Source organism: Aulonocara stuartgranti (genome assembly GCF_965226115.1).
Source record: "Aulonocara stuartgranti genome assembly, chromosome: 19".
NCBI classification, from domain to species: Eukaryota; Metazoa; Chordata; class Actinopteri; order Cichliformes; family Cichlidae; genus Aulonocara; species Aulonocara stuartgranti.
This window is the reverse complement of record NC_138955.1, coordinates 17,487,803-17,514,925: the sequence shown is the minus strand read 5'-3', so window position 1 is coordinate 17,514,925 and position 27,123 is coordinate 17,487,803. Positions and strand designations below refer to the sequence as shown.

Here is a 27,123-nt window from a genome sequence, read left to right as displayed (position 1 = left end):
GGACCATGACACGAAATGTGGCACTATGTATAAAACAGCATTTCTTTCTTAAACCAGAAAATATGCATTTTACTTCGCTTCTATTTTGATTGTTTCATTTAAAATCTACTGTGCTGGTGCGCAAAAAGGAATTTACAAGAATTCTATCTCTAACTGCAGAAATGTTAGTTTCTACAGTTTCCAAAAGGGGAGGGGGTGGGGTCAGACAACAAAAAGACTTGCAAAGTAAACAATCTGTTCTAATAATTCTATTTTCAGAAGTCTAGATTAAGTGGGAGTGAAGAGTTGGGCTGCACATGGACAAGGGGGGCATCGCATCAGCAGCAGGTTCAGTATTGGGTCAGTCACTTTAGAATAGGAAGTCCAGAGTGTTTGCTGAGTGTTGGTGATGGCGTCTCTGCCAAGATGGGATTTTTCTGTCTTGTGCCTTCTTCTCTTTGCTATGTTCTGTCTCCCTCTGTTCATTTGCCAATAGTAGTAATTACATTACTATCACTACACTCATGCACACAAAATCACACAGACAAGTACACAAAGCCATTGAAAAGATAGCCTGGTTTAAAGCATCATGCTGGTGTACCTTTCTTTTTTATACAGCTAATAAAGCCTGTAAGGAGTCTAAAGTTGCATTTACCACAAAGCATCAGCTGTCTGCTGGCGGAGGATTAACTTACCTCAGAGGCGTCACAGGCGCCTATTATTTTCAGAAATGCCTAAAAACATCTCAGACACAGTGCTGCACTGAGCTATTACAGCAAAACATGCTGGACAGCATGTGAAATGCAACTTTTACTTACTTTCCCTCACTTATAGTTTTTGCTTTGAGGAAAACTCTTTTTAGGTTTGCCTCATTAGGCGTGCAAAACGGTGACAATGCAAACAGAGCCGAGAATAATGACTGATAGAGATTTAGTGAGTTTCTCTTTCATTTTGGGTAAAAACATAATTCTGGTAGTGTGATCATGGCGTTCAGAAGTGATATCAGAAGAACTGCATTTGTTAGAGGAGCAGCGCAGCATGCCTCTGGGTTGCTTTAAATGGATGCATGCATGTTAATGGCAGCAAAAAAACAAAACAAAAAAAAAAAAAACGTAACTCTGGTGATAGCCTTTAAAGATGTAAACACATTCTGTCATAAAACCATTTAGCAAGTAAGTTTGGCAGTTAGCAAAGACCAACACATTTTCCTTTTTCCAAATAAACACATTAATTTCTGATCCCCCCCCACACACACACACACACACATACACTAACTGCCCTGCTTTGATCCCATAAATCGCCTCTTTCTCTTCTCTCCCCCCTGTGCTCCAATGCTCACTTCTCCATGTACCAGGAAATATTGGATTGATAAAATATACAGCCAACTCAACTTACTTTGATCTTTGCAGCTACTCTACTCCTTTTGCCTTCCTACTTTCTTTCTCTGATGCAAATCTTGCTCTTGTTCACCTCCACATGTCAGATTTGCTCTCCCAGCATGCTCTCCCATGCCTTTTTCTTATCCTTCCTTGACCTCAAGTGTATTTTCCAGATGTATCTCTCTCATGTCTACATTGCTGCCTACCACAGCTCCTCAAGAAGTCATTTACTTCTTTCCATGCCTTATCATCTCTTCAGAGAGAAAAGATGACAAACTAACACCTACAGCTAGTGATGGGTTTTTTTTTTTTCTGTATTGTACTGTAAAAGACCACGGCGCAAATTCATGCTTTGCAGCATACTTTGACTCACACGGTTGCTGTTCACAGAGCTGCAGCTCTCCCGCTGCCCGCTCAACATTATCACAACAACAACAACGCCAACCACAGGACCCAGTACAATATTTAATTCGGCGGGGCATGATTGCGGATGCCGCGCCGGTGCGTCCGCTTCCTCTGCACGGCCACGCCCCGCCACATGTACATAATGGACAACTTAGCTTTGAGGGTTGTCTGTGAAGGTTCTCAGTCATCCAGGTCATCGTAGTCAAAGGAGCTTGCAAAGAAAAGCGTCTAGACTCCTTTAAGTTACTTGAAGATGTTTCACCTCTCATCCGAGAAGCTTCTTCAGTTCTAAGGTCAAATGGTGGAGAGTCCCAGATATAAACCTAGTGGGAGTAACCCCCCACAGAGGGACAAAAGGAGGGTTGAGGTTTACTTTTGCTCCATCTTGCACAACTTGGTAGTGAGGCTGATAAATGCTTGCCATTGAAGCCAAAGCATGTAACATTATGATTTACTAACTGAAAAATTGCATATTGTAGAGCATCAATTCTGCATCAATGCCTCAATTGTTTTAACAAAATCCAAACCAAACCAGTCTGAAAGAAATTTGTAGATCCAACAACAATTCTGTCCCCTTTTCATTTTTGAAATCTGGTATTATTTTGCGTGCTAGGTGTTCTGTGTTATGCTCAGTCAGTGAACCACAGGGTGGTCATTGAATTCAGCATCCAATGTCAAAGCTAATCAAATGCAAAGTGTCCTTTGGCTTTGATGCCTTGACACACTTGGCACAGCAATTTTGGTTGCCAGGAGATAAATATTAAGAGGTTTACATAAAAATCACCATGAATGTCAAGGTAATTTGGGGCTTTTTGCACTATTCCTTTTTCAGGTTTGCACAGAATACATTATACAGCAAACAAGAAGTGTTTGAATTTATTTTGGCTTTTCTCTAATCCACTGTGGATCAAAATCTCAGAAGTTGTACCTCAAGCATACCACTTTTGGTTACCATCAACAAGCTTTTGGCACATTTGTGGCTGGATATCTGACTGTTTTTCTTGGGAGAAATAGAGTTCATTTCAACTGGTTGGTTTCCTGGCACCGACCCAGCTTTTAAACACAGTCCACACATGGTTGAGTGTGGGGCTTTGGAAAGGCTATTTGAGAAGCTTAATGTTATCTTGTTGTATCCATTCAATACCAGTTTTGATTTGTTTGGGATCACTGTCCTGTAAGAAACCCAAGTTTCAGCTATCTAGCTGTTGAGGTGAAAGTGAAGAATATGGAGGTAGTCCTCCTCCATTATTCCATCCACCTTTTGCAATGTATCAGCACTACTGCAAAACAGCCCGAGAGCATGATTCTACCACCACTGTGCTACACAGCTAGTACAGTGATCTGAAGTTTGACTCCACCCAGCCTTTTCTCCAAAAAGGTATTCGGCACACCCATGTAGGCACCTCCACATTTCAATTACACTTAAAGGGGTTAACTTTGAAGCACGGGTTTCTCTCTTAGCCAGAAACCTCTGAGTCCAATGCCAATGTAAAATGGCTCCACAGTGGACTAAAAACTCAGAGAACTGAAAAATAATAGCAACAAACAACCAAATAGAAAACAACTTGCTTGCTTAGAAATCAAAATTTGCTTCACAGGCCATAGCACAACCAATATTACTTGAGAGAATCTCACAGTTTAGACAAGGTTTTGCAAACAAGGCTCATAGACAGAAGCATGCAGTGCAGACTGCACACTCAACACAAAGCAGCAGCCCCTGGATGAATGTTCTTCAGCCTTTTAAAGACGCAGGTGTGCCCAATCAGTTGCTGATTGGTCTGGCATCCCTCAGCTGGTCCCATAGACTTTCCCTGGAGGTGCAAACCACAGGTTCCCAGGCAGCCAATTGTCTGTGTGGGTTGCCACACTCGAATTTGCATGCAGGAAGGCTGGCTCGCTTCTTCCAAGGCCAGGGGCTGTAACATGTATGTTGAATAATCATTTTATTTGGGAAACAGAAACATTCAAAGAAATCATTAAAAGCATCAAATTGACATGATATCCATGCCCATAATGAGTGAATGAAAACTCCTGATTACAACTGTAAGTTAACTGTTTTGAAAAGCAATAAAGCCCACATTAGGATGCTAGCGTGGTGGCGGTGGAAAAAGCCAGGAAATAGCAGTTTATATCTCATTTGGGACATTTGTGTTTTGAAGTTTTTGGGGTTTTTTTGTTTTTTACTCACTGGTTAGTGATCAGGTTTATCCACTAAAATTTACTTTTAAGATAAGCATATTTATTATAGAACACCAGTCTGTCATTAATAAGTGTCTGAATGTGAGAAGCTAAGTGTGAGAGATCTTGCAATATTGCTAATAACATTTTGTGTCATGGCACTTGTGCCAGATTCACATCCTGTGTACTCTAAAATCTAAGTCTTAACTTCACTTGCCTGAATTCAGAAGCTAAAGTTGGCTTCAAATGCAATGTTGGATGAATATCTTCATGGGCCATGGGGTTGCTGGAGCCTATCCAAGCTATCATAGAGAAAGATGCAGGGTATATGTCTGCAAGAAGCAATTTCTAAAGTAAAAGCATAGACATAATTCTGCTTTCTTGGTCGAAATCTTGCCATGGACTATAAGATACACGAATTAAGCCTTGTAGTGTTTGAGTAGTCGTACTCCATTTTTGTATGTGTACAAAAAGATTTTTAAAAGCTGCATAGATTCTGATGTTTTTATGTGACACATTATCTAATGCCCCTGAGCAACTTCTCTTTGTCAACACATTTCAAAAAAAAAAAAAAAAAAAAGTGTATTCCTTCTTTCATCCTCTCTACTCAAGATCTCACTTAAAAACAAAAAAACAACATGCATTCATGGATCTTTTCCTCCTTCTCTGTCAGTCTACAAGAACATTCAACATATTCATCCAAAACATATTTCCAGTTAGCAGTTATTCATCCATCTGCAGAGAGAGATAGAAACGTGCTCACAGTGCAGAGTGGAGTAAATTGGTAAACCATGTCTGCCCTTTTGGGATGGAGGGAACGGGTGAGGAGGAGGACTGAGAGAGGACAAAAAGGAAAATGAAAGCAGAATGGTGAGCTTTGGATTGGACTGGAAGTGGTTTCTTATCTACCCAATGATTTTTGTTCACAACATATTTATCCCACAGTAAAGTATGTTTAACCATGTTTGCTCTCATTTCATCACACAATCATTTTCATCTGTCAAACGCACCCTTCTATTAATTCAGTGTGAAGTTTGAATATAAATTTTGTACCTCAGTTTCTGCTGAGTGCTCACTGAGGGCTGCATGGTTTCAGTCAGCAAGTAGAGGCTAGTTGCTTTTCCTTTCTCATTTTACTTCCAGAGCTACATGTAATTGCATTGTGTACCTAAATTAGTACCACATATTCCCAGCAAGAAAGCACTTTAGCTTACTCCCCAAGTTCTTGAATTGTCTGACTTTGAATTTCCCGTTGTGTCTTTTTCTGAAATGAAAAGAGAATTTGTGTCTCCATATGGGGCCTACTGTGGATTGAAGTCTTTAGGAGGTATTTAGAATTCTGCACTTACACTGTGCTGTAGCTTCTCAACTCAAGATGTAGAGTGGCATGCTGTGCTTTGTTTGTATGCAGTTGTTATGCTGCAGCTTTAACACATGCTGCTTTGACAACACTATGCTTACATGTCAGAAATTATACCTTTTCAGCAGTGCAGCCTGTCTTCTCAACAATTCATCCACAGTTAATAAACATGGATTCAAACCTCCTTACATTCTCCCTTCTTCCTCTCACACCTCACTTATCCTTGTACCCTGATGCCATTTCTCCTTTTCAGCGCAGCCCGCCACCCCATACTCCAACCTCTTGGCTTTTTCATCTATGCCTCTTAAAAAAAAAAAAAAAAAAAAAAAAAAAGGAGAGGGGCATCACATGAAAAGGCAGACAGCATGGGATATTCAAATTAGTCTGGCCCCCTTAGGAGAGTGCTGCAGGAGAGTGCACACTTAAGGTGCTTTAGGATGGAAGGGTGGCAAAAATGGATGAAAAAGTAGTGTGAAGGTTGTACAATCACTGCCCTCATCCCTTCATCTGTCTTTCCAGTCCCTTACCACACAAAGCCTTTCATGTGTACTTGGCGCTCAGCTCTGTCTCTGATTTTTAACATTTCGTGGCAAGTGAGCAGGGCTGACATCCCCAGCTCAGCACGGGGCCGCAGGAAGGTGTTTGTTTTCTTACTTCAGCTATTCCTGTTCAGTTTAAAGCTCAGCTGTGTGACTAATTGGTTGGCAAGTCAAATTCATGAAGTAAAAGCAACACAGCGCAAAATGATTGTTTTTGCTTGTTTGTTTTCCCGGACAGGAGAACTTCCACAGCGCACAATCTGGAACTAAAACAGCCTTTTGACTGCAGTGTCATCACTCTCGCAGAGCTTTTTAGGAAGACGTTTTAAGAGTCAGAGGAAAAAAGTTAGGAAGAGCCACTCATGCTACCACTAGAGTGAAATCACCACCAGCATTCAAAAGTAACCAAAACTTTAGCCAGAAAGCATAGGTACTGAGAAGCAGAACCACTCCTTTATTGGGCATGTCGCGCTAATTGCCTATAATTTCCACCTGTTGTCTATTCCATTTGCCCAACAGCATGTGAAATTGATTGTCAATCAGTGTTGCTTCCTAAGTGGACAGTTTGATTTCACAGAAGTGTGACTTACTTGGAGTTACATTGTGTTGTTTAAGTGTTCCCTTTATTTTTTGAGCTGTGTATAATAAAAAAAGTAATTTAGATTCAGGATCACTTACAGCCAACTTGGCTGTAGTTTGTAATTTTTATTGTTTATGCTTGCCGGCTAGTATTGTGCCACTATGATGGTTAAGAGGTGCCTATATTCTGAGGAATTTATGACTGAATTATATCAAGTTTCATTTGAGAGAAGGATACACATTTGTGGATATATATGTGAGTTTATTCCATACAATCCAGAGAAAGTATGCTATCGACGAAACCATACTGTTTCTATTTGAGGGATAACAAAAAAGAAAATCCATAAATGCAGTTGGTACTCAAAAATACAGCCTTGTCTTCTTCAACCACCCCACCTATTCATGTACGTGTGGGCTCAGATACAAGTGAGAAAATGAGCTCAAACAAATATAATCACACGAAAAAACAAACCCAGCGCCCCAGGGGCTGAACTTAAAATTATGTGCCTCTTTCTCCCATGCTGCATGAAATTGGATCTGATTCATAGCACTAACTCTTCCCTTTTTCAGAATATCAGCAACTTTCAAACGTGACAACTTCCACAACACTAACAGTCTTGCTCTTTCCTATCTCTGTTGGCGTGCTTTTACTTTTCTTGGCAAACAACCACCCACATCCAGAGGAACCGCATAAAAGACAGAGGAAGAACTTCAGCGAAGCAATTACTGAAGTGAAGTGCCGCATGGCCAGCTTTTGGTCAGTGTAATTAATTAAATGTTTCTTTTTTCTTGGTTCATGTTGGTTCAGTTCAGAATGATGTCGTTATATTTGTTCAGTAAATGTAATAAATGAATGAGCATAGACAATAAACTACAGTGCAGCAATGCATTGTTTTTATCTTTGTTTACAAGTAATCCAAAATAGAGGTGTGAATAAAACCTACAATCACACAGTAGTAGCTCAATTGGATGCCAAGATGTATTTTAAGGAAGTGGCAAAATTAGACTGTGACTAGTCATGAGAAAGAAAACACTTCTAATTTGTATGCAACATGTATCTGTGGTTGAAGTAGCATCATTTGTGACACTAAATGAATTCAGACAGGAACCTAAATTGATCTGATATTTAACTGAATTCCTTGAAGACGTGACAGAAATTGTAATTAATGCATGTACCCATACCTGGCTTTTAATGTTATGAAGGAGATAGCAGCGCTCAACCTCCAGCAGTGTAACGTTCAACAACCACAGAAAAAGAGGGGACATTTAAGATCGTGCATGTAAGAGTAGCAGCCAATCTTGAGACAGATGAAAACAATGGAAATATTAATATTAATGTTGAGTGTATGTTTTGGATTGTTGCTTTTTGCTTATTGGTCCATGCATGGCTGTCGATGTCACTTTTTCACCTGATTCATTGAGATGAAACTTGCATGCTTGTTATATTTCTACTCATTTATGTTGCAATTTATTTCTTGAGAGTGAATGAGATAAATGGGAGGACAGATTGATGGATGGATTGATTAATTATTTAATTATTGTGATTGATAGCAAATAAAGTAAAGTCGCCATGGTGATGTGTTGTAGAAAATATCAAGTGTTAAAAAAATGCTCTGGGAAAAAATGCCTGGTTAATGTTAGCGGTCAGACAACAGGTCAGGCAGCACTAACTTAAACAACCATTCATTACAACCAAGGTTTGCAGAAGAGAGTCTCTTGATACACATCATGGTTAACCTTAATGCAGATAGGCAAGAGTAGCAAAGGACCACGCCAAAACTGGAAAGCAGAAGACTGGATAAACTTTGCCTGGTCTGATGAGTCTCGATTTTTCCTTTGATATTCAGAGGACAGAATTTGATTTAAACAACATGCAAGCATGGCTCCATCCTGCCTTGTATAAATGGTTCAGACTGCTTCTCGTGGTGTCAAGGTACGGGGGATATTTTCTTGGCAAACTGTCGGGCCCCTTGGTACAAACTGAGCATTTTAAATACCACAGCCTACCTGAGTATCATTGCTGACCATATCTATCTCTTAATGACCACGGTTTAACCATCTTCTGAAGGTTCGGTGATTGCAGATGGGTCATCTGATGCCATTCACCTTGGCTGTCTCCCAATTCAGGGTCTGCAGCCTTAAAGTACGCAGCCTCAACGATCCTCAAGGGCCGCGTACTCAAAGACCGCTAAGGCCGGAAGTGCGAGGCTTGTGAAATGGGACGGTCTAGCCTCCGTTGCGCTGCCCAGGTTGCCTAGCAACCATGATACTAACAGCTGGAAACGTGTCATACAGCTTTGTTTGACAGAAATGAAGGAGAAAATCTTTTGTTCATTTGTTTGTTTGTTTCTACATGAGCTTTGATCATTCTCTGTAAGATTAAGCTCAGCTATTGAACGGCGTATATATTAAAGTAAAGGCTTTAAAACCAAGTTAGTACAAACGTCACTAATGTCACATAACTTTGCAGACATGTAGCCAACAGTAATGTTTTAATGTTCTTCGTTATTAAACATTTGCACATAAATAAGTGACATAATATTCAGTACTTAAAGTGTACTCTTCGGCCGCCCCTCATCCGCCATTTTTTTCTGCAAATTTATCCACACCCATCGCCGCGCTATGCATTCTGGGATATGTTGGGCCACGAAGTCTACACTGCCTTAAAATTCAGGGAAATGAAGGACGCATTTCAGGGCCGCATTTCGAGCAACCTTTGAATTGGGACAGCCTTCGGCGCGCCGCTGTGATGTAATTGGCCTTGAAGTCCGTACTTTAAGGCTGCAGACCCTGAATTGGAAGACAGCCCTTGATTCTACATCACATCTGTTGTACAGAGCTTAGATATGTTTTTGGCATGCTGTGCTCTTGAAAAAATATATAATGACAGTCCCACAAACTCAAATATTGGGACAGACAGGTTGGTTAAGTGATGTGTTGAATTTTCAACAACAGGCCACAATTTTATAAGGAAATCTACACCCTAAAGTTGCCCTGAGTTTTTCACATGAGAAAAATATAAATGACAATTCAGTGTCTTGCATTGTTTGAATATTCAAGGTCACCTTGTCTTGAGTCAGATGGGATATTGCTTAACCTTTTGATTATTGTCTTCTTTCCTTGAAAAGATTTTTTTCACCCGCTTCATTTTCTTCTTCACATCAATCTTCTTTTCACCTGTGTCCACGTTGTTAAACAAAATATTTGATGGCTTTGCTTATATTATGCAGAAATACCTCAGAACTGCACATGGCCACACAGTCTCTGCAGTAAATGATGTCGTATCCACTTGCACAACCATTTACGTAAGCTGCGTCATCTCAAGGACCCTTTGTCTATTCTGAAGTGTATCTTTTTCTTGTGTCTTCAAATGTATTCAAGAACAAGTGAATATAAAAGCACTGAAACTATGTCATTAAAAATAAATAAATAAATAAATAATGTAAAAAATGGACGTAATGTCTTGGCAGATGTCTAAAATATTTTTGAAACTGCAACATGTTATAACTAGTGTTCATTTAGAGAACTCATCTTTCTGAAGAATTTGAACATCATGCCCTTAATAACTCTCATGTCTCTGTTCAAAGCAGTACTTAGAGGAGACATCTGTCCTCAGCACAGTGTTAATAGTTTGAAGGAGACAAAAAAATTCAATATTTTTGGAATAAGTTTCTACTAAATATAAAAAAATAAATGAATATCAAGTCAGGGTTAAACTAAGCCCTTATTTTTTAGATTTTACATCATGGGCCACACTTTGACCTTAAATGGGCTGGACTAACGTGCATGACAAATCTGTTGGAGAAAAAGTCTCTGGCTTGAAAACTTTAGATCACATATGAGAAATGCCAAAACTACATGACCTATATAATTACACTGTGCTAAACAATATTTTTATTGCTTTTTGCAACAGCATACAAAGGTTTGTTTTCCCAGTAATATGCTTCAGTAATAGGAACCCCACCCCACCTCCCACCCCATCAAATAAAAAACACATAAAATATGTATACGTTCGTACAATATGTGACATTTATACATATTAAAAGGAAACAAAAAAGAAAGAGAAAAAAATACACAACAGAAATAGCTACTAAACTATTTTCCCCTCATCCACACTCCTGCAGTTGTCCAATGTTTACTTCTTTAATAAAGTTTTTAAATGGCTTCCAAATCTCATCAAAATATGTTAACTTGTCTTTGAGAAAATACATTATCCTTTCCATTGCCATACACTGTGCCAAAGAATTTATCCAAGCACAAATAGCAGGAGGATCTGATTTTTTCCAATTTAATGCAATCATACGTTTTGCCTGTAATGTACAATAATCCATAAACTCAATTTGATGGGCTCCTAGTTTAAGATTTTTAGAATACACATGTAATAGCAACATTTATACATCTAAAGCAATCTTTGTATTCAAAATTTGGTTTATTTTGTTCATCACTTCCTGCCAAAATGCACGGACAATTCTGCATTCCCATATACAGTGGAAAAATGTTCCACGGGCTTCTCCACATTTAAAACATGTATCTGGAATTCTGCTATTATATTTGTTCAATTTCACCGGTGTTGCATATGTTTGGATGATCCAATTGTATTGTAATAACTTTAGGTTACTATTAATTGATTGTTTTTGTGATTTTAAGCAAATTGACTTCCATGTCTCCTCAGAAATATTAATATTTAGGTCTTTTCTCCAAGCTTCTAACTTAGAAACAGGCAGAGACAATCCAGTTATAGAATGTTAAAATTAAGCCTTTGTTACCACATTTTTTCACCATTAACTCCTCTAACTTACTTAACTGGGTAATGTTGAGAGACTGATTTTGCATGGAAGAAATGAAGCTTCTAATCTGTAAATACTTAAAGAAGTGTTTTTGGGGGATTTTAAATTTTGGAACTAAATCCTCAAATGAAACCATTATTGTCACGGACTGCTGGGGCAGACCGTGTGGAGTGAGTAGAGGACCCAAGAGCAGACAGAGGCCAGGACACAAAACTGGACTTAACAAAAAGCGAGCCTTTATTTAGGGCCGAAAGCTCACGGAAAAAACAACAACAAAGTAACTGAGGGAAAACCTGAACATAGACTGGGATTTAGACTATGACTAAACAACATACAAACTGTGACAAGGGCTAGGGGAGATAACACAGACAACGCAACACTGAACACAGCAAGACTGAGGACTAAATACACACATGAGGTGATCAGAGGAAGTGGAGACACATGAGGACACAGCTGACACACATAACCTAATGACAGGACAGGGGAAGTGAAACTAAATGCAATGAACAAAGAACAGAGGACTGTTTCAAAATAAAACAGGAAACATGAGACAGACCAAACAACATGGGCTTGACAACATGAGACGTGGAACACAAAGGGCAAATGAGACTAAGATCCAGGGGAAGGGGAAATGAGGAGATCCAATAAACAGAACTAAGGCTGAACAACTTAGGGGTTTAAGAGAGATGGATGAGCTTAACCCAAACAATAAATGACAAAACACAAAGACTCAAGTTCTAACTAATGCAAAAACAACAACTTAACATATCCCCATACTAAAAACAGAAATACACAATATATAATGAACACAAAATGCTGGGTCACAGACCCAGCCATGACAATTATTCCATCACAGAAAAGATCACCCACTTTCCTAACACCTTTTTCTGCCCAACCCTGGAACCCTGCGTCCAAATTTCCTGGTACAAATAAGGCATTTCCCCAAATAGGACTAAACTGAGAGAGATTATTCTTAATATTCATCATTTCTTTTATTGTAAACCAAACTTTAATCATATTTCGGACAATGGGATTATTTGTTTCTTTCTTTAATTGTTTTGGCTGCGCAGAGTATAAGTACAAGTTTAATGGCATTTTAAGAGAATTTGCTTCCATCCCCACCCAAGATGGGGTATTTTGGGATGGAAAATAAAACATTATTGTCCTTAGTTGAACAGCCAGATAGTACCAGTAAAAATTGGGGCATTTCAACCCCCCTGCATCAAAGGGAAGATACAACAAAGACAAGCGAATGTGGGGATGCTTCTTGTTCCAAATAAACTCTCTGACTAATGACGCTAGTTTTGTAAACAATCCAGTAGGAGGAGCCAGTGGGACATTCTGAAACATATGCAAGAGTTTAGGTAATACATTTGTTAGAGTTTGTATTGTTGATTGTTATTTATGCTTAGAAATATTTAACCATAGATGCTTAGAGGTGTATAATCAATTGTGTAGTGATAAGTTGTGTGATCTTTAACAGGCTACAGAGGCTTGGTGTGCATTCCACACTAGAATGCACACCTACATCCTGGGAGCACGGGAAGAGGTCGCATCTTGTTTTAATTGTTTTATGGTAGGATTAACGTAGCTACGTCTGTTCTAGTCTAAGTGCTTTTCTGTTTAGATGAACTGCTGGACTTCCTCACCGGGGGGGGGTCTAGTCTACCCTCTTCCTGACCAAGGATGTTTGACCCTTTGATCAGCAACACACACACACACACACACACACACACACACACACACACACACACACAGGCAAGGTACTCTTTGTTTGTATGTAGACGTCGTATGTTAATGAACCTATGCATATTCATGTAACCTCAATAAAAGGACAGTGTTACGGGAGGACGGACGAGAGCAACTGGGGTCAAGCGAAGGGACGGCGCTCTGTCCGGTCTCTCCCGTGCACGAGTAACATGAAGGACTTTGCCTATTTGTGTCTTGCTTAGCAGTGTAATTATATTGTCTTCAACGTTCCAGCGGATGGGTTCAAGCTACAAACCTATCAACATTAATTTTAAGAACATTAATCCTTCCAATAATAGATAGTGGTAAACTTGTCCAACGCTCCAAATCTTTGGAAATTTTCTGTAGAATTGTATTATAGTTAAGTACCACCACATCTTTTAGTGAAGGAACTATTTTAATGCCTAGATAAGTGTGTTCAGAATTAACAGTAAAGCCAGATATATTCTGACTTACGTTTTGATTATACCCTTGTTTAAGTAACATTAATGATGATTTTGTTACATTTACTTTATACCCTGAGAAGGCCCCAAACTGATCTATTAAATCCTTTATAGCAGGCACAGAAGTTTTTAGTTGCTTTAAAAATAGCATGACATCATCAGCAAATAAAGCAATTCTATGCTCCTTTCTACCAATCCTAACACCTTGTATTTGTCCACTGGTTCTAACAGCTATTGCCAGAGGTTCAATAGCTAAAAGGAATAAACGTGGAGATAATGGTGAACCCTCCTTTAATGTCAAATGGTACAAAAATTACCTCATTTGTCTGAACCTGAGCAACAGACTGACAGTGTAGTAGCTTGATCCAATGCAGAAATAAATTACCAAACCCAAATCTAACAATGACATCAAAGAAATATGGCCATTCGATTCTATCAAAAGCCTTCTCCGCGGCGAGCGAAAGAATGACTGTATCTTCCTGTTCACTTTGATTATGAAGAATGTTGAGGACTCGTCTTACATTATGAAAACCCTGCCTATGTTTAACAAATCCATTTTGATCATCTCCTATAATAACTGGAAGAGCACTTTCTAATCTTTTGGCGAGAATTATACAGATAATTTAGTGTCTGTGTTAATTAAGCTTATAGGACGCATGTTTTCACACTTGTTATTTAGTTTTCCAGGTTTAGGAAGGAATATTATCAGGGACTCCCTCAATGAAGCAGTAAGATTACCAGTATTAAAACATTCTATATACATATCTAAGAGGGGCTGTGCTAATTTATCTTTAAAGTATTTATAAAGGTCGATTGGAAATCCGTCTGGGCCAGCTGTTTTACCAGCATTTAGAGAGTTTATAGCATCAATAATTTCATGCATACTAATTTGCCTGTCAACATTTTCTTTGTCCTCGTCTGAAATTTTTGGTATACCAGTTTTATCTAGAAATAAAGATTGTATTCGAGTTGCATTGTTGAATTCAGAATTATATAATGTTTCATAAAACACTTTAAATGCATTGTTTATCTCTAATGGGTCTACTATGATATTTCCATTTAAAGTTTCAAGTTTTGTAATTGCCTTTTCAGATTCCTGCTGTTTTATACGCCAAGCCAGGAATTTGCTGGGTTTTTCATTTTGGACATAGAATTGTTGCTTTAATCTCAATAAATTTACAGCTGCTTTTTCGCTTGTCATTTCGTTATATTGCGTTCTCAATAGTAATAATTCTTTTACATTGTCCTCATTATTTTGGCCTGATTGAAAGCTTGTCTCTCCTAACATTTTAATTTTTTCTTCCAGATATTTTATCCTTTGGTTTCTTTCTCTTGTTTTCTTACTAGAATAGCTTATGATTAGCCCTCTTAAGTATGCCTTGAAGGCTTCCCAACTCACACTTGCCGATGTTTGATCTGAATTGTGCTCAAAGTATTCATTAATTTGCTTGCCTAAAAACTCAAGAAACTGTACACTGTCAAACTGGATGTGTGGAAGGAGCAAAAGATGAATAGCAATCATGTGCCAAAGATCGTGGCACAAACTCCAAAATAAAAAAATCTAACCAAAAAGAAAATAATGGCTCATTGTCACAAAGCTGGTTCGTCATATGTAGGATGAGATTATTATTAAAGATAGAGACTAAAAACACATGTTAAAAGCCAACTGTTTTTTTACCCGCATCAAGTTTTTCTTCCATTATCTTGAATAACACAATATGTTAGGCATGAATGATTTCACCACAAGAAACATTTTAGCTGCAGTTTCCAGAGGGACTTCTGTTCAAGTCTATGCAACAATCCCCTGTACCCCGTGTGTTTGATGCCAAGACCACCCTGACTGGTCCTTTACTTTGCAACATGGCCTGTTTTTCACCATTAGATGTCAGGCTTTATACATAGTCTAAGAATTTGGGATATTGTCCTTCTTTTTAGAAGGAAAGCAACTGGATCTTGTACTATGGTGTCCAACAGATGTTCATATTTTTCTAATTAACTCACCTTTTTCCACAGTTTCACTGTTATGTCTCCAAGGCACACTTCTAGCCAACCCCTTATTCCTCCAGATGACTCACACTTCAGCTGGTGCTTGATCAGATGGTCTCCATTAGACTGCTCTTCCATATCCTGTTCCCCAGCTATGGATCACTCTTCACCACAGTTATTTATTCATTTAGCATCTTACTCAGAATATTAACAGAAATATACTGCAAATTCCTCAGATTATTACTTTAATCTTCTTCTCTGTTAAAAAAACCCGATCATTCACTGTATAAAATCTGCTCTTAAATCCCCAAAATATAAAATCAGAAATGAAAGAACCACAGTGGGAGGGTGGAAAGGGAAAGAGAGCTGGGCTTAAAGGGAAAGAAATTGAGGAAGAAGGATACAGGGAGGGATATTCTCCTCCAAAGCCTCTTACCATTAAGCATTCACAGCTTAAGGCAGGCATTTGAAGGTCAATTGAGGAGGTGTGAACCAGGAGATATGCTTTTAAAGTGAGGAAGCTTATGAATGTGTTCCCTGTGTTGGTGGGGTGAGCTCTTCGATTGGCTGCCGATGGGAGAGGTTGGGCTCGATGGGACAGCTCAGGTGAGGTGAGTGACACACCTGTTCTGCAGATTCTAATCAGTCCCTCTCCATATTTCAGTACTGCCTCCTCTGCCGGGCCTCCAGAGGTGGTGCACGTAGCTAGCAAGGAAAAGAGGACTGTTAAGAAAGCTTGTGCAGAGTTGGGCTTGTAATAAAGAAGCTCTGTTAATGTGTTTCTCATGTTTGCTGAAAGTGTTTGTGAGAAACCCTAGAACTGGGTTGGCATTCTTTGCTGGCGGTAAACCTACGAATGAGTGAGCTTCGTGTCATATTCCCATTTGTGAATGAACAGGACAGCTGTCCACCAGTAACCGTGGACTTTTTACACAAATTAATCAAGGAGAGTTGTAGGAAGGGGTTTTGTTTCCCCTCTCATCTTCTCCTGTAACTCTCCAGTGGCTCGAGTTCCTGTTTAAACATTTACTCCATGTCTGCTTGCCTCATCAGCTGCTGTAATTTAACACCAGGGAGTGATATGGTGATGGGGGGGAGGGTTTTGGTTTTGAAGACTCTCACTCTAATTAAATTGTGTTATCAGAATAAAACACATAATTTTCATTGATATTAATATTAATATATTAACCTAAATGCCACCCAAAGCGGGAAGAAGAACCACAATAAACACTCAAATTGCTTGTAAAGGTCAGCAATGACTCACCATTAGTTCTGTCAATTCAATTTACTTAATTAAAACAACAGTGTCTGTTAATTGAAGTGAGAACATCAATTGGAAATTGGCTGTCAGAACAGTTTCATGTCAAACAATTTTTTGGTAATTTAATTTAAAAGTGAATCAATTTCCTGCATTGATGTTAACTAATATCGACTTCACCCATACTGAGTGTGGCCCACAGCCTTGTTACTCTTTGTGTTTGTTGATGTGGAAATTCTATTTGGAAATTCTTTGTGTTCTTATTTTGCGTGAGTATATGGCACATTCTGATTGTGGAGTTTACAGGCTACATTATGGAGGTTTTTGTCCGTTTGAAATATTTCTAAAATCGACAAATCTACTAGCACAAAATTGCACAACAGAATGTTTGAGAAAAATCAGCTTTTAGTGTCGAGGTAACACCAGGACTGCCAAGAGATATAATCTCTCCAGTGTGTCCTGCATGGGTCTACCCAAGGCCTCCTCCCAGTGGGAGCCCTTTGTTGTGCTATGGGAGTTAGCCCTTCAAGCAGGATGTCAAAATGCCAATTTGCCGACTTTCATTTTTGAGCAGCGTAGTCTCATGTTTGATGTTAAAATACACAACCCAGTAAATGTTGGGGAAAAAATAACTACTGTGCACTGGTCTCATTTGAAGCGCTGCCTTATGGTTCCACAGCTGTGGACTGTTCAACTGAAAATTGTCTGGTTGTAGCTGTAGCCCAACCTCTCATCAGCAGTGATGATTCTTAAATTTGGGTCAGTATGAAAAAGACGTTGATGTTTGATGTCTGGTTTGTCAGCTGTAGTGGGAAACAACACCCAGGCTCCTCTCTAATTTTCTTGCTCTCGTTTTGATCTCCAGTTTTGTAATCAAGTTCTTCTCGTGCCCTAGATTTCCTTTGTGTGCCAGCAAGACAGGCATCTGTTAATTCTACTCACCACCAAATCAACCTCATGCTTGCAAATATAGCAAGCATGACTGCCACTGTTCACCGGCTTCTCTGGCATCAGCGACATATGTCATCACAACCCCATTCACCTGGAATCATCAGCCCTTCAACTCTACTGTCTCTTTTGAGGAAATAATCTGGGTTTAAACGTTTTGTTGTAACACAGAGTCCTGCAAAGTCCACCAGTTTTAGTTCAGAAATATACCCAGTATATGATAATTCAGTAATAATGCTTTTATTACACCTAGGCTGGACTATTGTAATTCATTATTCTCAATTTGCTCGAAAAGCTGCATAGAAAGCCTTCAGTTGATTCAGGATGCTGCAGCAACACTACTGACAGTGAATAGAAAGAAAGGATATTTCTCCCACATCGGCTTCTCTTCATCAGCTGCCTGTTAAATTTATTTAAAATCCTGCTCCTCACTTAGTTCTTGAATAATCGGACGCAGTCTTATCCTAAAGACCTTATAGTACCGTATAACTCCAACAGAGCTTTGCTCTCAGACAGCTGGCTTACTCATGGTTCCTAGGGTATTTAAAAGTAGAATGGAAGGCAGAACCTTCAGCTTCCAGGTCCTCAGTTTGGATTTGGGAGACAGACACCCTCACTATTTATAAGATTAGGTCTAAAACATTCCCTTTTGATTAAGGTTATAGTTAGGGATATATTAGGTGACCTTGAACCCTCCCTTAGTTATGCTGTATTAGGCCTAAAATAGAACAGAATAGAATAGAACTGAACTGTAGCCTTCACTGCAACCTTCTGAATCCACGTAATATTAACCCTCCTGTCTTCTGTACACAAGTGAAGATTTTTATGGTTCTTGCCTGTAAGTCAACAAAAATCATTTTCTTTGGCAACTGTGCTGTGCTTCTGTGTGTCCTTGTTACCACATTCAGATTTTGGATGTAGATTTTGTTGAATATCATTCTGGTCCACACATAAGACCTTTTAAAAACTCACCACAGACAGAGATACAACAGAAGGTTTCCTTTGAGTGGGGAGGATAGAAGCTCTTCTGTTATAAGAAGTGCCTGTTACTTTAGAAGAGTGCTCTATATGAGAATCATAAAGCACTGTATGGAGCTGAATTATTGCTCCCTCTCTTATTTCTCACGTGCTACACAACAGTCTGTTTTTCATGTGAGCGCTATGATTGTTTTGTAAGCACTTAAAAACAGGTCACGTGAGCCTTACTCATTGGCACATTGGCAAACTGTCAAAGCCTCACAGGGAGCACTTTTTCCTAAATTGCTTCCCTCTAATAAATGCAGTCAGTGAGAGGTGGGAGGTATGGAAATCAGATTCTGTGCTGTGAATAAACCTCCAGACTACGTCTGTGTGTGTGTGTGTGTGTGTGTGTGTGTGTGTGTGTGTGTGTGTGTGTGTGTGTGTGTAACTATGCCTGAGGTTTTAAGGTAAACATCGATACATCGAATTATCAAAATATGAATGAAAAGCCGCATCATTCAAACAATTTTCCAATTGAAAAGATAATATAATATATAATAATGATATGAAAAACTGGAGCAATATGCCAGCACAGTATATTTTTTGACATGCTGTATATTCGCTGTAAAGCACACCCATAACATTCCCATTTTCATTTTATCCCTTTTTTATTTTACACAACATAACAACAGTACATGTTGTCTTTTTCTGTACAGAAGCTTTCCGTGAGCTTGTGACCAACACAGGCTGTATTATACCAGTGTCAGTGAAAAGCTCACAAGGTTCTCACGTTGCTTTTTTTCTTTGCTTTTTTTTTTTAATACTTCGCTTTAAAAAATATCACTTTCATAAGAGGTTCATTAAAGTCTTCATCTGTCTGCAACATTTTGTCTTTATGTGTCCAGAAAAGGTCTGTACTCCGCAGTAGGTAAGAAAGGCTATGTGTGAAATCTCTCTTCCTTAATCCGTCCCCTCATTCGTGGAGCCATGGTGGAGTCCTAAATCCGGTTAAAGTATCTGTTAGTGAGGGTCTGTTAGTGCAAAAGAAGGCACCGACTGCTATTCTCTTGCCACATTATGGATGCACATCTCTGTGAGCGTGTGAACATTAAGAATGGTGTGCTTTTCCCGTTTTTGTATTTTTTTATTCCTCTTATTTCCTGTATTAATTCCCTTTTTGTGGTATTTTTCAGATAAGGTGATAGTGAATCGGGAAATGACGTGGCGAGTCCATTGTCTTGTTTTTCTTTTGTGCTATAAAGTGGAACCAACGAGACAACTCGAGGACGCTACGAGACAAGGCAAGTTATCCACTCGCTGAATGATTGACTGCAAAATGGATACTGTTGAAGTGGAAACAAAAGCAAAAAACAAAACTGTAAACTGTAAATCAAGTACAAATAACTGTGGAGAAAAGTTATGAAAAGACTGATTATTTTTTTAAAAAGCGCGCACACACACACACACACACACGTTTACCAGAAACACAGTCAACCTCTCACACGTTTAGAAAGAAAATTCAAACAGGAAAACACACAGTAACAACACGCAAAGTTTTTCGTGACACAAGCAGGCTTTTCACACATACGCCTATAAACAAAACTTTGATTCACACTGCACGCATCCACTCACACAAAGGACAAACAATGAATAAACCAAAGTTCATTTTATGGTCGCTGGCTCATTCCAGTTCAAACTGTGCTTTCTAAGATCCAGTCAGAGTCACACCGCCCTTTGTCCGACTCTTCGTCCCCATCTTTTGGGAGTAGCATACCGCTCATTGATTGGCTCCTTTTGTTCCGTATTACGCGCCCTATTTTGGGTGCTCCTCCTCCTCCCTGATGGGCGGAGTGAGTTTTTGAGCCTCCTTCACTGAGTGAGTACCTCCTCCTAGCTCTGCTCCTTCCTCCCTCCTCCACAGGAAGAGTCTGATATCTGGCAGAAGAGGCGGCGGTGCGAGGAGCCCGGCGCAGGATGGGCGTCTCTCTGAATCGCACAGATGGGACTGGGCTCGGTGTGGCGATGGGGCTGAAGAAAGGGGAAGAGGCAAAGGGAGGTGGTGGGGTCTGAGAGAGAGCGGTGGAGTTATTTCGGTTGGTGTTGAGGTTCTCCAGGGCACCGGGGGATGAGGAATGAAGGAGGGCAGAGGAGGCGGTGGAAGTAGAGGAAGGTGGTCGTGTCGAGGAGGCAGTTGGGAGGTTCTCAATCATCCCCTGGCCACTGGAGCAAGCAGAGCCAGGCTTAGTTGGGGCGGGCTTTCGCTTTGGCTTGTGTAGGGAGCCTGTGGTGGCGGTGGGTGATGCAATGCCGGCTTGAGCTCTCTCTTCAACTGTTTTCTCTCGTTCCTCGGCTCCAGCTGTTGGGCTTCTGGCCGACCAAGCCTGGCTGAGAACTGATGTGGCTGTGGAGCAGTCAGGCAGGGAAGACTCAGAGGCCTGAGCTATTGTATCCTTTCTCCCACCTCCCGCTGCTGCAGCACCACTCCTCTTTGTGCCTCCTGAGAGGTCGTCTAATCCGATTGAGCCGTGTTTAGAGGAGCTTGGAGTCACGGTGCAACCCTGAGATTGCTGCCCATTGGTCTGTGAGTGAACGTTGGTCATTGACATTGAAATGCCTTTGCCACCCTCACTAGGGTTGCACACCTGAGGAAAAAGCATAGGGAAAAGGGAAAATTAGATCCGATTTTTCTCATCTTGAGTGTCTCCCTTTGAACCCTTTCAAGTAACAAGAAAAACACTTTTTGAGTTATACTTTTATGCATTTTAAGGCACACGTTTAGTCCTTTATGTCTTCACCTGGTTCTTCCCTTTTAAAATTCACGTTGAGTCCAACCTGTTGGTCCCTGTATCAGGACTAAGTTGCTGTTGTAAATAAAACAAAATATGCTATGATATTTAAAAATTTACAGGAGACCTAATACCACTATGACTATAACAGATGTAGCTTTTGCATCAGTTAAGGATACTTTAAAATGCTTCAAAATATCAGTTTATGTAAACAAATCATTTTAATGCTTTTATTTAAGCTCTAATTTACAGTTTTGATTAGAAAGATACAAAGAAGACCAAAAGATAAAAAAAAAAAAATCACTAGATCACTTTGTGACTTTTTCTTGTTACATGATCACCATAACGACAATCATTCAGCTAAATGAAAAGCTCTCTTGCCTCATTCCTGCTGCCTTATGGCTAGACTGGGCAAGAGCGACAGAGATAGACCCACCTTATATCGTATCATCAGGATGATAATAAAAACTAGAACCGAGGCCACTATTATCCCTCCGATGATAATGATCATGGTCCCACCCAGGAACTGAGACTGCATAAAATGACATCTCATGTACTCTGACTCGGTGGTGAACTGCACGCAGCCGACCACTCGCGTCGCTGTCAGAGAGGTGATAACGTCATCGTAGATGGCCAGGACACAGAGGTCGTACTGGGTGCCTGCTGCCAGGTTGTTGACTAGGAAGTTCTTGCTTGATGGAGGGATCATTCTGTGGCAGGAAGACAGGGAAGGCAAAATGACAGTTCAACATGTGTGTCAGCAGTTTCTTGGCTTCAAGCTTCTTGAAGCCTTTTTGAGATGGCTAATATAGTCTACCTTAGTGGAAAACAGTAGCCTTCATAGAGAAACAAATAAACTAGTAATTATATTTGACTCAACATCTATTATTTGGATTTCATAACTAATGCTGTGTTTGCCTGCCTAAGGAGTGCAGATAGAAAGTCAATACTAGTTAAATGCTTCTATGCATGGTTCCCGACAAATAAAGAACTAAAGCAGTAGCAATAGTGCCTAAGAGGCAGAATAGCAAGAATCATGAGCAGTTACATACAGCGTTAATTAGCCTAGTCTATTCCCTTTCTGTGGCTGTTTTGGAGATTCAACATTTGTAAGTTGAAGGAAATTAAAATAATTAGCACTTTAAGAGATAGTTTAGGTGCAGTATCACAATTGCAACAAAATGCAACAAGGCTGAGTGGCCTCGCTATATTCAGTTGTTCTATTCTGTCCATGAAATGTTAAAAATAAAGTCGAACTAAACAGGGAGGTTTTCATAAAAATATGAAAAGTACATGAAATAATTGCTGTGGGAGGACATTACTCTTTTTTTTTTAATTTCAAATGAACCAACATTCATAACCTTAAACAAATTTCTAACATCAGGTGAACTTCTGTCAGTTCTCTTGTGTACGACTGTAAGAAGATAGGCTCCTCATGTCATCATAGTGAAAACACTGTGCAGAAAATATGCACAATCTAAATAATGAATATACCCACTGCTTTGTTTCTACAAACATGTGACACCATCCTCCAGAGTAATAAAACAGTACAGTGCATTTTTAAAAGAAGACAGGAATGCAGAAAAAAAAATCAAGAGTGACGAAAAGTGAAGTGAATGAAATGACACAGAGTAAACACACTCCGCTCCTTTGGATGCTGAATCCTCAAATAAAGGATAATTAAATGACTTATTATGGCACAGAAGGTTTGAGCCGACAACCTTTGACAGCATGGACCTGCGACGATGCACAAGTATACTTAAACCGTTCAGTCTTTCCTCGTCAGTTCTGACAATAAGGATGAATAAAGAATGAATCATTTTGGATATTCTCTTGGACACTCGGACATTTTGAGTCCAATTTGTTGCTCTTTACTGGACACTTGTCACATTGAGTGGAGGTTTTGCATATTTGCCCTTCAGTTTCTCTAAAATAAAGTCTTGTCAGCGGTCCTGGAATTTGTCATTAAAATGCTAATGAAATTCCTCATTAAATCCAAAGAGGGCAGCTAGTTCAGAAGCCCGTGGTCGAGCGTGCACTGAGAGCAGCAGAGGGCTACTTTGGCCAGGTTAAAGCATCTGGTTTTGAGTTCGAGTTAAGCGAAGGTTAGAAGACTTGTTAAGGTTTAATGGTTAGTATTAAGAGCTCGGGGATGAATTTAATGGCAGGTCATGACTATACCCTCTATGGAATAACAGCACAAGGCTTTAAGTGAATGTGAGTGCATGTGAGGAAGGGTATTCATACAACCCTATGAATACTAATAGGATCATCTGAACAGTGGATGACCATGAGAATTCTACCCTTTGCTTCTCTTAATGGTTTTATCACAATAGTGGTGAACCTTGACTACACGTAAACACACATCCTGAAAATGCCATTAGTTCTATGGTGGGACACATACAAGGATACTGAAGATAGCAGGTTAATGACAGGAATGAAAGTCACTGGTACCTACAAGCTCAAACACAAGCAGCTGCATTTGGATACACATGCATCCACAGACAGGGATTAATTTCTCTATTAACTGCTGTGCTTGCTTTGGGCTTCGTTTGTGTGCAAGAATGTATGTGTGGCTGTGTTTAAAGCAGTAATATCTTTCTATAAAAAGCGTTTGTTTTCATAGCTCCTGGTAGGTCTCTGCATTTTAACTTAAACTATAGGCATTTATTGATTATCTTTTGACAGCTCATACCAGCATTTCTTCTTTTAAAAAGTCAAAAATTTGGACAAACCCTCTCATTTAATGGCTTTTATTTATTTTTACTACTTCCTAAATTGTAGATACATAATGAAGAAATCAAATATATGAAGCAAGATACATGATGACACCCAGCTCTACATTTCTTCTAAACCCAATTTATCCCTCTCACCTACCTACAATCATGGTTCTCCTCCAATTTTCTTAAACTAAACAGTAATAAAACAGAAGTTTTAGTTGTTGGTACAGCCTCTATCTTATCCAAATCCCACAGTTTTTCCATTAACACTGAAAGTTCTCCCACCCTCCCCTCAGGTTAAGAGTTTGGGTGTCATACTTGATAATACTCTCTCATTCCAGTCCCACATTAATTACATACTTCCACTTAGGTAATATTAACCGACTCCATCCCTTCCTTACTCCCCATGCTGCTGCCATCCGTGTCCATAGTCGTATTACATCCCGCATTGATTACTGCAATTACCTCTTATTTGGTCTCCCTAAAAGGTCCCTTCATAAACTCCAACTTCTTCAAAATTCTGCAGCTCGGGTCACAACTCGTACTCTGTCAAGGGCTCATATTACGCCAGTTCTTCAGCAGCTTCACTGGTTGCCCATAGAAGCCAGGATAAATTTTAAACTCTTACTTCTCACGTACAAGTGTGTCCATAAATCTGCTCCTTCCTATTTGTGTGACCTGCTCCATATCACCACTGTTTCCCGATCCTCATCTGCTATTCATCTTACCAAGGTTATTATCGTTAACGAAAACTAACGAAATAACGAAAACTAGAAGTGAAAAAACATTTTCGTTAACGGAAATAAAAATAAAAAGAGGAAAACTAACTAAAACTGTAGTGAGTGTTCACAAAACTAACTAAAATTAACTGAATTTATAGCAAAAATGTGTTTAGTTTTCGTAGATGTGTGTGTGTCATACAATAGTCAAGGGTGAAAATGAAGTTTAGTTTCCAGATTTTTTTCTTGCTGTCTCATTATGCCAGCAGGTGGCCAGTACGTTAGTCGAGTCGTCTGTGTTGCTGCGTCCACGCGCAGAATCATGTCAGGAAAAGTCAGGAGAAAGCGCCAGAGTCCAATTTGGGATTACTTTGAATATGATTGTGTTTTGGATAAAGCAAGTGTCTTGTAGTGGAAAGAGACAAATTATGAGGGACATTTCTAAAGGGGAAAAAAAATCCCACAAACCTTAAAGTGCACTTGAAAAGCTCACACAAGAAGGCTAACCTAGCTTACCTTGAAAAGGTAAGGGAGCACACTCAACCCTCATCCCCAGAAACAGAAGCTAACCCCAGGCAAGGCAGCGTGATGCATCCCGAGACAACAGGACGGGCACATCTACATAACTGTGTGAGTCAATTGCCTTCAAAAAAATGTATCAATTCACTTGAACCAAAATTACGAACACCCGGTGCTGCAAGAGTTAATAGTCTCATTGGGGCCAAGATATACATTTTATAGTTGCCTGGTATCAATGGTTGTTCATCTGCCTTTATTTATTTATTTATTTATTTATTTAAAGAACCCATAGGTGGGAATGTGAGTTGTCTGTCTCTGCGTGTTAGCCCTGCGACAGACAGGCGACCTGTCCAGGGTGCAGGGTATGGTAGCTGGAATAGCAACATACCCAAGGATAAGCAGAAGAGCATGACTGATATGATGAAACTGGGATTTTGTTGCACTTAATTATTGCAAACACAACTAAAACTATAACTGACACTAATCAAAACTAAACTGAAACTAAGGATTTTCCAAAAAATAAAAACTAAACTAAACTAGCAAACAATTGGTAAAAACTAATTAAAACTGATATAAAATTGAAAATCTGAAGTCAAAACTAAATAAAAATAAAAACTAATGAAAATTGCAAAACTATTAAAACTATTACTGTTCCGTCCGCACGTCTTACCACTATGGGGAACAGAGCCTTCAGTCGTTCTGCTCTTCCAGCCACTCTCTTCCTCCAGCCATAAGAAATATGACTCTCTTCCCGCATTTAAGTCACAGCTCAAAACACATCTGTTCAAACGTATTCGCTTTAGTGCTGATTTTATCTGTTGTCAAGTTCTGCTTTGCAATTATTTATTTAATCACTTATTTTTATGTATTTTATGACTATTGCTTTTATTAATTTTGTTCTTTTGTAAGGTGACCTTGGGTTTTTGAAAGGCGCCCTCAAATAAAATCTATTATTATTATTATTATGTAATTATGTAGCAAAGACAAAATTGATAAATAACTTGTCTTATATTTTATATTTTAGACTCCTCAAAGTAGCCACCCTTTGCTTTTTGACAGCACTGCAAATCCTTGGCCTTCTCTCAGTGCGCTTCAAGATGTAGTCAACTGAAATGGTTTCCATTTCACAGGTGTGCTTTGTCAGGGTTCATTTGTGGAATTTCTTGACTTCTTAATGGGGTTGGGACCATCAGTTGTGTTGTGCAGAAGTCAGGTTGGTACACAGCTGACAGCTGTTAGAATTATATTATGGCAAGAACCAATCAGTTAAGTAAAGAGAAATGGCAGTCCATCATTACTTTAAGAACTCAAGGTAGTCAGTCCAGAAAATAGCTAAAATTTGGAATGAGTTTCCAAGTGAAGTTGCAAAAACCAGCAACTGCTATGACGAAACTGGATTGCTGAGCCAGATATCCTGGCCTCCACAGTCACCTGACCTAAACCCAGTCAAGACGGTTTGGGATGAGATGGACCGCAGAGTGAAGGCAAAAGGGCCAACAAGTGCTCGGCATCTCTGGGAACTCCTTCAAGACTGTTGGAAAACCATTTCAGGTGACGACCTCATAAAGCTCATCGAGAGAATGCCAAGAGTGTGCAAAGCAGTAATCAAAGCAAAGGGTGAGTATTTTGAAGAATCTAAAATATGTTTTGAGTTATGAAAATAAATGTCATGAAAATAAAGAAAAGCCATTAAATGTGAAGGTGTGTCCAAACCTTTGACTGGTAGTGTATATTGCTTTTCAAGGTTATGCGGGTTTAAAAGTCATCAACTTTCAATGCAAAGTAGGAAATTGTGTTTCTAGTTTTATACTATAGAATCTTTCAAAAGT

The 27,123-nt window shown here is 39.4% G+C and overlaps 1 protein-coding gene and 1 long non-coding RNA gene across 2 annotated transcripts in view; one reads left to right on the top strand and one right to left on the bottom strand.

The window, feature by feature from the left end:
• The window catches only part of LOC309695832, a 350,850-nt gene that overhangs the window by 11,062 nt on the left and 312,665 nt on the right, over positions 1 to 27,123 (top strand). The gene's annotated exons all lie outside the window — the stretch shown is intronic.
• On the bottom strand, positions 19,188 to 26,003 carry LOC309695822 (uncharacterized protein). Its single transcript, XM_082516734.1, has 3 exons — positions 25,965 to 26,003; positions 21,773 to 22,046; positions 19,188 to 21,192 (listed from the first exon to the last, which is right to left on the bottom strand). The coding sequence occupies exons 2-3, from the start codon at positions 22,043 to 22,045 to the stop codon at positions 20,242 to 20,244; spliced, it is 1,224 nt and encodes a 407-aa protein (XP_082372860.1). The 5' UTR covers position 22,046; positions 25,965 to 26,003; the 3' UTR covers positions 19,188 to 20,241.

Excerpts from the sequence above, each read along its gene's own strand:
- LOC309695822 (XM_082516734.1), bottom strand. The coding sequence starts at position 22,045 with ATGATCCCTCCATCAAGCAAGAACTTCCTAGTCAACAACCTGGCAGCA. Across the intron at positions 21,193-21,772 it reads TCCTGATGATACGATATAAG|GTGTGCAACCCTAGTGAGGG; the intron begins GTGGGTCTATCT and ends CTTTTTCCTCAG.